This window comes from Cololabis saira, chromosome 20 (genome assembly GCF_033807715.1).
Source record: "Cololabis saira isolate AMF1-May2022 chromosome 20, fColSai1.1, whole genome shotgun sequence".
NCBI classification, from domain to species: domain Eukaryota; kingdom Metazoa; phylum Chordata; class Actinopteri; order Beloniformes; family Belonidae; genus Cololabis; species Cololabis saira.
The window spans coordinates 18,983,773-18,996,243 of NC_084606.1; the positions used below are offsets into that span (position 1 = coordinate 18,983,773).

Here is a 12,471-nt window from a genome sequence, read left to right on the forward strand (position 1 = left end):
CTAGGCGCTAATGGGGTTTTTATTGCAGAGCAAAGCACCTGGATGAAAAAGAGAGCAGCTTGTTTGTTTAATGGCAGCCATCAGCACAACCAGATGAGTCAAAGGCTCAGAGGAAGGGTGGGAATCAGTAAAAGGAAAAGCAGTGGAGGATTCTTGAACTGTTTTTTGTTTAATCGCAGTTTTACATGAATAATGATAGTTTTTATGTCTGGTGATTGCACTTCAGTCGGAGATCACTTGCATGATCGTGATTCATTCTAAGATGCTTTTTTTCAATCATGTCTTGGTAGCTGTTAAGAGAAATACACAACAAATACTCTTCTGTTTTCAAAGATTAAGGTATTTCTTTTGTTTCGCTGCATTTATTGGACTGATTTCAGTAGAGGACAAACAAATAGTGGGACTAAATGTTAGCAAGGAGGAAATATCTTAATTTCTTTTGTAGATTAGTTGGAAGGGGACTTATTACTGTATAAGATAGATAGATAGATAGATAGATAGATAGATAGATAGATAGATAGATGATATAATCTTCTCATGTCATTGAAACTAAGACCAGTAAAAGTAAAAGGGCAACAATTTGCTGTATGATTTAGATCTTTCATCTGTAAAGTTTTCTTTTTTTCATCTCTGGGATCAAAAGTTAGTGATTTTTTTTTTGTCTAATTTGTCTTACAGATGTTATCTGTCTCTGATTGTTAGGGTTGGGGCAGCAGAGCTACTTTGTAGAGATAAGATGTTCACTCAGTAGACCACCTTCGAAGCCTCCCGCTCACGTCTGCTCTCACGTGTGGCATCACATTTATGTCAGACATCAAGTGCACAATAAACCACACGCAGGTCACTGTGTGTGTGTGTGTGTGTGTGTGTGTGTGTGTGTGTGTGTGTGTGTGTGTGTGTGTGTGTGTGTGTGTGTGTGTGTGTGTGTGTGTGTGTGTGTGTGTGCAGCTGCAGCCTGAAATACCTCAAGAGCAACAAAAAAACAAACGTTCACCCCATGCAACTGAGCCTACAGTGCTCAGGACCTCTCTATGCATGCAAGAGGTCAACACTGGCCAATACTGACGGGCTTTCGCACCTTTTCAAGCCTGCTGTGCTCTTAAACTTGATGTCTGCTCACTCAAGCTTATCGATGCATGCATTTGAGATAATCCATCCATGATTTAAAAAAAAAAATGAATAAAACACCATCAGCATATGTTTATATTGATGCAAAGGAAATCATTATGAAGGAATTTCATGTATATTTCAGAAGCTCATTAAAAGTTCAAGACACCACCATCTCAGTGTGAATATAAACATCTTCATGATTAATGTTAATTTGCCTCACAGGCTTACTGCCTTTTTCTGCCAGCTCCCAAACCGCATGTGTAACGAAAAATGTTTAAACGTTTAAAGTAGTTTATTCAAGTCCTGCTCTTGATTGAAGGCCTTAAAAGGTTTGTTGTGAATAAAAAAGATCAATGCTGTTAGTTTTTCAGGAAAATTCTTGCCTCTACAAACAAATCAAAATAAATAAGGGGATGTATTCAGTATTCAAGGTATGCTGGTTATAGGGATTCACATCCTTGGCTGTGATACCCAGATGGAGAAAGCTATCAAAACCAAGTCAAACATGTGCGACTATGCTTCTGTCTGCTGTGTCTTTAGTTGCCGTATTATCATTGAGCGGGACAAACACCACTGATTGCAGCGATGCTGTTTGGGTTTGAGTCGGATGATACAGGACAAATGTTGACACAACCTAAACATTCCCATGTAGACAGGATTCCCCTCTTTCAGTTTCTCTTTCTCTGCGGGTCCACTGATCGTGATGCAGCTCCTCACTTTTTTGGGGTATTGTCATCACTTCTCTCATCTTTACATTCTTCCTTTTTGTGGAGTGCATCGGCGGTTCTGCTGATCCATTTGTGTGTCTGCATTTGGCTCGGACTGTAACTGGGTTTTCAGACTGGCCGGCTGTTCAAACTCGCACCAACAGACCCGACGTTTGCCGCTCCCTCCCTCCACTTTTTGCCCATCATCATCCCAAAGTGAGCATGCGGTGTGACAGCTAAAATCTTCCCCCTTGCACCCTCCGGCACTCAGAACAATACACCCTGATAAAACCCTCCGCGGGCCTGAGGTCCAGTGTTCACGTTTGTGCGCGCGTGCGTTCATGAACAACGCACACACACACACACACACGGGCTGGTTTTCACACATTTGGTGGCTAGAATCTGTCTGTCCCAGCACTCTCCTCTATCAGGAAGTGAGGTAGGCCCGATGGGACCAGCGAGTCCAGAGAGCTTAGTAGCTCAGAATAGACTCCATTGTGCCCTTTGTGCTGGAAGGGATTTGGGCCTACAAACTGACCAGTCTGCTGGAAGGTGATGAGGACGGAAGGTCTGGAAGAGCAGGGCAGAGATCTGGCGGGCTGGCATGAAAACAGACAAAGATGTCAACTGGCAAGAGGATGAGATGGTGCTGGGACTCCGAGGGATGCTGGCAGGGGGATAGACTGATCTCTGATCAAATTTGTCACCGTGTGTTAAAATCTGACCATATTGTCTATAAAATGTGTTCAAACTAGTTGAGGACAATGCAGCAGCCAGCTGTAGTTTTGAAAGGCCATAGTATCCATATATCTCCTTTTAATTTCAATGTAAAGTACAACGGGTTACAGAGTACAGAGTAATGATGGTTTAAAATCAAACTGCCAACTATCAGAAAAAAAATAATAGTTAGAAGTCTGTGCTTGTTTTCCACATTTTCCACTTTTTTTCCAGAAGTTAAAAAATTGTTGTCCCTCAACCCACATATCTGATTCTACAGTGAAGATGACAATTTAACACACATCTAACGAGAAAACAAATGACAGGGAGGGGAGAAAATGCCCCCTGTAAAATGATGCTGCTAACAGCTAATTGTAAAACAACGCAGAACAATTGGCATATCCAGCTTTTAACAAACCAAGAATGTTGTAAAAACATCATCCATATTTAATGCGATTGATCTTTCAGTGTAGAACAGTAATCAAGCCAAAGTACAAATGTAAATGCAATTCCTCAAGTGGCCACTTGAGGCTTTCTCAAAAGCTGAGTCAATCCCGTCATAGCTTTTTTTTGCATAAGTAATTTATGCAGTCAGAAGTAACAAAAGGTATTTTACCTTTGGCCTTTTTAATCGTTCATTACAATAAAAAAGAGATGCAGGTTGACAGCTTACGTAAAAAGACTGTGGCCACATTGACCTAAACTCAGTTAGAGTTCTTATTTGGTCTTTATTGTTTTGTTTTATTCTTAATTTCATTAAGAATTTGTGATCATCCTCTCTTCCCTCAGACTGCACTTCTACTTGGATTCTATTTCCCACAAAAGACTCAAAAATATCCTCTGAGGTTTGAATTTTAGAAGCCACTTCTCATGTTCATTGTCTTTTCACAAGCAGGAAAAAGTCTGGATTCGACTGAAGTTAGCGGTTATCAGCAAAGCTATGCGTAGCTCAGGAATGAGACCAAACCATCTCTTCACCTTGACTAACACTTCACCTTTCACCATTTACTGAGCAGCAGCGAGACAGCCGAGTCATCTGAAGTGATCGGTCACCTGAAAAATAAATACTCGTAAGAACTCAAAGGGCTTTTTACAAGATAACCCTTCGACCAGCCAGAGTGTGTCTATATATGGAGGATGTTTAGGATATTTACAGGTGGTGGTCATGGATTTAGCTAAGAACTGGAGACAGAGTAGAGGCTGAGTGTGAAGCCGACATGTCTTGGAGAAACGTGAAATGCACAGATAAATAGATACATGTAAGAAAGCAAGGTCATGAAAATGAAATGTTCATTCACAAGAGGAGGCATCCTCGCAGCACAGGGAGGTGATGGGGAAGGAAAGGCGTGAGAGAAAGTGGCTACCAGTGGGAGCGCTGCATATTTTCTCTGGGTGAAACCAGGTGTGAGTGTGAACTGTAGGACAGGCGGCCTTTAGCGGGCACAGCCCTGTCATTACACTTACCTGCATGCCCCCGGGCCACGTACGCTGGAGGCAGCACCGCAGCTTCAGCCCCACACCACAAAAACACTGGAGGTTAATCTGAGATCAGGGACTAAATTAGTCAGGGACATTTCACCAATGTTTTTTTCTTTCTTTTGGGGTAGTAACTACCATGTACTTTACTTTATACTCTAATACACCATGTGAATTGTTGCTACAGTATATAAATGTTTAAGTCAGACTTGCTGCCACTCATGCAACCTGAAGATTTCTTGTTACTGTACATATGTAGCAGTCACACACACACATATATACAGTACACACACGCACACAAACTCCCTCTAATTTTATCTTGTGATATCAGAGGTTAATTAATTAATGAATGCATTCATTGATTAAAGAAAAGAAGTGTTCATATTAAAGCTATAAACCCTAGATCAGACTGACTCAAGGCTTTACTGCAGGTTTGAATAGGTAGCTGCTGCATCCACATGTTCCTCTCTCTTTGCCCTGTTACACCACCTAAAATCAGAGGTAATTGCAGGATGTCAGAAGCTTGAGGTGTTTTGTGAACTTCTGTGTCTTATTGAATTATTGAGTCCAGCCTCCTAATGAGAGGATCCCACCAACCTCTAATTCAGCACCTGTTACCGTGTGCAGCATCTTTTTCTTCGTGTCCTTATGCTGCCATCGTGTGGTTGAAATAGAGCGTGGCTGTCTGCAAGACCATGCACTTATTTTATTTTCATCATAAATAGTCTGTTATTTTATTTTATTTTTTTGGTGTTATCATGCATTTAACACCACAAAGGTTCACATTGCTGTGGTTTTCGATCTGAGCACTAGTCTCATACTCATATATTCAAGAGACCCTCACAACCCTAGGAAGCACTGATTGCAAGATAAATACCTCACAAGTGGGTCTAAACAAATATAGTCTAAAAATTAACATTAATATCTATCTAAATATACAAATATTGAATGTAATTCAAATGTATTTGACCAGAATTGAAAGATAAAAATCCAAACTGAAAAGGTACATAGACTTGAATAATGATTAGTGAGTTGTTCACTCTGCCGTGTCTTTCCTCTCAGGGTCGTCCGGGGCCTCTCGGGCCAGTCGGGCCAAGTGGACCAGAAGGGACACGTGGGGACCTGGGACCTAAAGGGCCTAAAGGGGAAAAGGGACACATTGGGCTTAAAGGACCATCTGGGGACAATGGAGACAAAGTAGGTGTCATGAGCAAACAATTTCACATATCTGATGAGTAACCACCGCTAACAACATAAATGATTATTTAGCATCCCACCCACCTAAACTCCACTTCAGACCACATGCCCACCTTCATACAATAGTATTTCCTACTAAAGACTAGTTGTGGAGTCTTCGGAGTCCATGCCTTGAACAGTTAAAGCTGTTTTGGTTGTAGTAAAGGGACATGTAGTCCGAATACGTTGAAGTGGGGTAACAGAGAACAAACATCTGCATTATAAGGCGGATGGTTTTTAAGTGCATCATGTCTGTTAACCTGCAGTGGCATGCTTTTTAAGTGTAAATTAACCCGGTGGATTATTCTCTTCTGCAGGGCCCAATGGGAGTGCCAGGATTTCAAGGAACTGATGGAGTTCCTGTAAGTAAATCAGAAACAATCCCTTTATCTTTAAATTTTTTTACCTTCTCCTCTTTTCTTATACCAATACAATCATTCAGATTGTACACCATGACCTTTTTTTCTCCAGGTGTTTCCAGTTTTTTTTGCCAACAGGTTAATTCATTTAAGGGGTCAGTCTTTCTACCCTTTGGGAGTAACATAAACAATTTATTTTTAATTGAATGTTTCACATTTAAGTCCAAGAGCAGAATAAGTGAGAGCATGAGTGTCGGGTGTGTGTTGCATCTCTTGAGATACAGAAATATGTAGTCGGTGCGTCACGCTGGAGGGATTCAGGTCATCCTCGTCCACATTTCAAATTTGTTTCAGTGACAATAATCAGTACTCGAGTTGTAAAAAAAAAAAAATCAGGGGGGATGGTGGATTTTATCATATGGGGACAGATAATTTGTGCTGATTACAAATAATATATTACAAATAATATAATATATTACAAATAATAGCCCCCAATTCTGCAGCCTTCTTTAAGCTTTAAATATCCACTGGGCTTACATCAAATACATCAAAACACAACAATTAAAAACAGTTTTCTGAACTTATCAATATGCCTCTGTCCTTCACAGGATAAGTAAAATGGATCACTGCAAAAACTCAAAATCTTAACAAGAATATTTGTCTTATTTCTAGTTAAAATGTCTCATTTTAGTAAAAAAAATCTCATTACACTTAAAACAAGACTCATCACTGGAAAAAAAACAACAATTTTCACCTGTTTCAGTAGATTTTTACTTAAAATAAGTAGAAAAATCTGCATGTGGAACAAGATTTTATTGCTTGTAATGAGAAGATAAATCTTGTCCCATTGGCAGATTTTTTCTACTTATTTCAAGTGAAAATTTACTTGAAACAGGTGAAAATTGTCAAAGAAGTTATTTTTCTGTTTTTATTTTTCTGGTGATGACTCTAAATGTTGAAATAGCAGTAATACCACATTCATTGATGAAATGACATAAGGGATGGAAATGGGGGATGGCAGTTTTCCAGGGGGGATGATTTGGACCGTTTTTATTTCATCATCCCCCCTCAACTCGAGTACTGACAATAATAACATATGGAAAAGCTGATCCTCATTTGACTGCATCAGTTCTCGTCTGAGTCCACCCCCGTCTCTTTCAACGTTGCAGGGTCACCCAGGTCAGCCGGGGGGTAGAGGATTACCCGGTCTGGACGGCTGTAACGGGACCAGAGGAGAGCCTGGACCGGTCGGCTATGGGACGGGATCACCTGGATCACCTGGAATCACTGGACTCTCTGTTCGTGCTTCTATTTTCTTCAATCACATTATTTAGATGAGGATAAGCCACTAATGCTGTCCTTTCCTTCAATAGGGAAGACCTGGGGTGAAGGGTCAGAAAGGAGAACCTCGATACGTCTCGTTGGATGGCTCAGGGGTAAGGTCTCCTGTGATTTCCACTGATCACATCGTTCACTGTACTACAGCCCTGACTCCTACTTCCCTTTGTGATAGCTGCCTCTCCATCCTCACTTCTCTCCTTTTTCCTGGTATTGTCAGTCCTTCTGCTAACATATTAACGTTTAAGCAGACGTTTAAGTCTCCAAGAAACACCAAAAAAGTCAAAGCCAAATGTGGACGCACTTGCAAAGTTTGTTTTTCCCCCAGTAGAGGTTGCTATGGGAACAGTTCAGTAAATCTGAATCACAATCATGAGCCTGACACATTTAAATCACAGCCTCTTCTTTGTATGTAGACTGGTCTTTTACTGTTTGCTTATCTTATCTTATCTTATCTTTTCTTTTCTTTTTTCTTATTTAGAGTTACCCAGGCATTCGGGGGCCCGCCGGTCCAGCTGTAAGACTTTATTTCATTATTACATAACCTTGCAGTTGATTCTTTTTGAAGCTAAATACAAAAACGGAGCATTTCCCAATGTTGTTCTGTCTCCTCTACAGGGCTTCGTAGGTCCGATTGGTCCAATTGGTAATCCTGGCCCGAGAGGACCTGACGGATACCCTGTGAGTGAACTGAGCTATTTCACACATTAGACGTTACACATGTTTCATTCATGTTTAGAAAGATTTTAGATATAAGTATAAGAGTGTAGGTCAGGGGTATTCTACTAGATTCGGCCGGGGGCCACATCTGCAAAAGGACTGTATGGAGAGGGCCGCACAATTTGAAAATGTGGGGGTTTTCAAAATGTATTTTGCACTCAAAGACGAAGACTTATGTAAATATAATACATTTGTATTATACATTTGAATATATCTAGTTTACATATGAATTATGTATTAATTGTCTCCAGATTTAGTAATTGTGAATGTTAAATATAATATTCAGATAAAGAAATATTATTTTGAATGCAAGTTCATTTTGAAACCATGCATTGTGCAAACTTAATGAAATTGATATTCACCTACTTTTAATAAAACACGCCATAATGACAAAGCACCACTTTCCACCAAGATTTCCTTATTTTAATATTATATTAAGCATTGAGCACAACCATTTTAGTCCATAGTAGCCAGTTATAAAAATATTATTAAAAAAAAAAAAAAAAAAAAAAAGAAATTTCAACAAACACCCCCTTTTTTTAAATATGGCCAGGGGCCACATAAAAGCTCCTGGCGGGCCGCATGTGGCCCGCGGGCTGCCAATTGAATATCCCTGGTGTAGGTGTTAAATCTAGCGTGTACAGGTGTTGTGTTATGAGGAAGATTTACTCTGTTTTACAGAAGCTGTCATAAATCTGTCTCTGATCCGTGTCATTTTTCTGCTGTATGAGCTCCTGTTTTGATTAGTTTATCAGTGAGTTTAATTGTTCTACCTCTTTCTAGGGTTCACCCGGTCCTCCCGGTCCCCCAGGGCTGATGGTAAGACAGAAAATCAAAAACAAGACATGTTCTTCTAAAAATGGATGAAATGGCAGTCAGTATGAAGGAGGTACTGTGACTTTTCCAGTATCAGGTCCTTGGCCAGAGATGTAGGCTGCCTCTTCATTCGTTTTCTTTATAGCGTTTTCAATCAATTCATCATTTCTGACCACACAAGAACATCCTGACTGCTTACTGGTCAGCTGTCGTTGCCAGGGGAACAGGAAAATAAATATTACAGGTTGAAGATCCTGTGATGTGGAATAAACAGATGTGCTGGTTGTCCTCCATCACATGGTGACCTACAAGGATTATTTTCTATTTGATATGACTTAATACTCTCAGGCTGCAGAAAGCTAAATAACAGTAGAGGATTTGTGTGCATTAATCAGGCAGAACTGTAAACTAAATGGTTAATAATCCCACAGAAACTAAAGTTGACGCTTAATTCACGGCTTCAGATTACTGGATTCAATCTTTTAAAAAGCTTTAAAAGCTCCCTTCGTAAGTGTATATTTGCAATCTCGAATGCCCATTGAAATGCAAAAATGAATACAGGTTCAAAGATATATTCATAGAACATAATAATTAATTCATCTAAGTAACAAAGTTTAATCAAATGTATCTGATAAAAATCATATATGTCCCAATTATACATCACAAAAATAACTAAATTTAGCACCAGATATTAAATTGAAATTGAATTCCAATTCAAAACTACTTTATCAATCCCTGAAGGCAGATTAATTATAAAATTAAACTTAATATCAGGAAAATTAAATATCACTTTTTTTAAAGAAATATACACATATTAATAAAATGATCATTTGGTGATGAAGGTCCTGATCCTGGAAAAGTCAAGACAGTGAATCCTTATCTGGGTCTTGCTGGCAGGATCCAGCCATTTATTCTCTTCATGATGCACAGAAATCTCGTCTGAATATGATGACGTATCCGTTGTAAGGAAGTGTATTTTTCTGGTTGGATTGCAGTTTTGTTTTCTTTCAATTTAAAGGATCTTTTCATATTTTTTTTTTCTCTCCAAAAAACATGTTTTAACCATTTTCGTCCTTAGGGGAGCCGTAGTGACGGATATCTAGGAGAGAAAGGAGACAAGGTACAGTATGCACCGTTAACCGTGAAAGTCAGTTCACGCGAGTGATGATGACGTGTTTCTCCTCCTTAAATTTATCGATCCAAAATTCCTCAAAGACATCATGAAAAGAGCAAGAAATGTTGGTTAAGAGTTTATTTTATTCTGCCCAGGTGTGCATTTACAGCACTAGACCACAAGGGGGAAAACCTCACATTTTCTTACAGTCTTTTTTTTCCTGTTTTTTTTTGTTGTTTTGTTTTTTTAAGCCACATTTGTGTAGTTATTTCTGAAAATATAATCAAAGGGCAAACATATAACTCACAGTTGGAAGAAGCAAAACTTAAAAGCCTTTATTTTAAATAATGTTTGAATAAGTTGTTTTACTATAATTGTATTTGCTGATTTGGAAAAAACTGAAAAAGGCTTTTAAGAGTCTTCTTTAATCTGAGAAACATTTCTTTTCTCTGATGAAATCTTTCATTTACAAATGAGATTTGTTTTACTTTTCTTGCACGAATGTTGTGAATTATTGTGTATTTTATTACAGCAGATTTTCACGTCCAAAACAGCAGGCTGAGAGTGTTTTAGCTGGGTTCTGTGCACAACTACTGCGCATGTGCATTCATGCTTGTTTGAGAAAATCTTTTTGTTTTTTTCTTTGTCTAAATTTCATTTATTTGACCGGTTCCATTGTGCATGCTGATGTTTTGGTGGTGGCTTCACAACCTGCACTCCCTCCATCCACTCCTTCCTCCTTTTAACACCACACATCCCTGCATCCCTCCATCCTCTTGAGTGACACATCCGCTGAATGGATTGGTCCATCTTCTTCCTGTATGATAAAAAAATCACGTGAACTTGATTCAGTCTGGTGTGTTCTTTCAAATGATCCATCCTGCCGCAGAGGCAAACACAACTTCCCACGAGAGAAGCAGTTTTACTTTGCATATTAATTCAGTGTTTTATCTGAAATTATGGGGGGGAAAGAAGAAAAATAAAAATGATTGGAGGTGTGATTCGTCACATGCTTCAGATTGGGAAGTTGTGAGTTGTCTGGTGGCTTCACGCACTTTTATTCTTGACTGTTGAATGGCAGCTCAGAGATTTTATACACTGCAATGACATTTTCAAGATGAGAAAAGACAAAAGAAGTAGATTAAACTACTTCTTTTAATCCTATTTGGGACACTCATTTTATGGGAATATCTGCATAAATGCATCAAACAAACTTTAAATCACTTCTGATTTCTGAGCTGTCATTCTGGGGGAGAATCTGTGGACTGTAACTGGGTGCTGGAATCACTCGCTCCTACTTCCTGCATTGCTATATTTACTCATTTTGATCATGTCTGATGGTGAACTCATGGACTGCACTGCATTTGCCTGCTCCTTGGCTCCCCCACTCCTCACCCCAGCCACTCGGCTCACTTCAGCGGTATCACACGACTAACTAACAGTCACCCTTCTCGCAGACCGCATGCATGTCACGTTCAATCCAATCCTCACACGCGGGGCTCAGACAGATTCACGGCTTGAGGTGGCGTGGGATCAGCTGGATCTACTCTTTAGCCTGTTGAAGCACATTTCTTGAACGATTAAAGATAGCAGTTGTGTAGCATTGGGCTGTACTGATTAATAAGAAAGTCAAGAAATTCTTTCCAAACTTGTCTCTTTCTCTATCGTGCACTTTCCACTTTTCTTTTCTATCCTGAAGTTTTCATCTTTCCTCTTTTCCTCATGTCTAACTTCTTTCTCTGAGGTTCTTTGGCCTTATATAAGCGCTTTGCGTTGCATTTTCTATTTTGTATGAAAAGCGCTTAACAAATAAAGTTTGATTTGATTTGATTTAATTATCTTAACGTTGTCAGAGGTGTAAACAGTTTGTTCAGAGCTTTCTCTGAGCTCTAATGTGCAGAAGATGTCATATTTATGTTAGATACGGGACATTATTCTGTTTTTGTTAGCTGAGAAGAGGCACTCATGTTACAACACAGATGAGATGAAAAAATCTTCCTAAATCAGTAACTTTCTTGAGGTGCTCTGTTATAAACCAGGAGTTCAAAAAGTTCAGATTAAAAGTTTGAGCCATTGTTGTCACTTTATTTACATCCATGGAGATTACAGATGCAAGTCTAAAAGGTACAAAGAGTTAAAAATAAGGTAAAGAAAAAAACTATGTCCCATAGTAGCAACAACAATAATAGTAATAATAAAGTGACAGGCATAATTAAAAAGTATAGAGCAGTTAAAAAAATCAGTGAAAAAAGGAGGTGTTCATTGATAAATATATTGTAAACAGTTTAAACATATTGTAATCTTTCATGAAGTTGCACTTTCATGGAAACCCAAACAGCAGTGTTTCAAATGATGGTTCTTTTCTTAAATAGTCTAAGTAGACACAATTACTATTTTTCAAAGGCTGAAACTATATCCAGTGGTATAAATGGTCAAAATTGGTCAAAACACTGCACAGATGCAGTTCTGTCAGCTGGTTTTAGGAGACGGAGTCAGACACACGTATCACAACAGATGCAGAAAATGCAACAAGATGTGAAGATGAGTAGAGATAATTATGTGCAAGCTGGATAACTGTACTCTGATCTGGAGCTGGGATGCTGCAGTACGCTGCATAACTCAATGAATTACACATTTCTAAACCCAGGCAACTCTGAAAAAACTGACAGGGTTGTGTCAGAATTAAGGTTTTGATGAAAAATCAGTGATAAAATAAATAAATTATTAAGTATATGATCCATTACTATACCAATTTTGGATGTACTGTAGGTGACAAGGGAGGACACACAACTCTCAAAACAGAAATAAAAGTGTTTTTTTTTTTATAAATTGTAGGATGGTGTGTAAAATTAAACTGAACTACAACATATGGGACATA

General features: G+C 38.9%; 1 protein-coding gene across 4 annotated transcripts in view; it reads left to right on the forward strand.

The window, feature by feature from the left end:
* Nucleotides 1–12,471, forward strand: part of col4a6 (collagen, type IV, alpha 6) — a 115,308-nt gene that overhangs the window by 72,846 nt on the left and 29,991 nt on the right. For all 4 annotated transcript variants that reach the window (XM_061710531.1, XM_061710530.1, XM_061710532.1 and 1 more), the window contains exons 5-12: nt 5,073–5,207; nt 5,564–5,608; nt 6,775–6,903; nt 6,979–7,041; nt 7,425–7,460; nt 7,562–7,624; nt 8,447–8,482; nt 9,558–9,599. In XM_061710531.1, the coding sequence (XP_061566515.1) occupies nt 5,073–5,207; nt 5,564–5,608; nt 6,775–6,903; nt 6,979–7,041; nt 7,425–7,460; nt 7,562–7,624; nt 8,447–8,482; nt 9,558–9,599 (549 nt within the window). The remainder of the gene's footprint in view (nt 1–5,072; nt 5,208–5,563; nt 5,609–6,774; nt 6,904–6,978; nt 7,042–7,424; nt 7,461–7,561; nt 7,625–8,446; nt 8,483–9,557; nt 9,600–12,471) is intronic.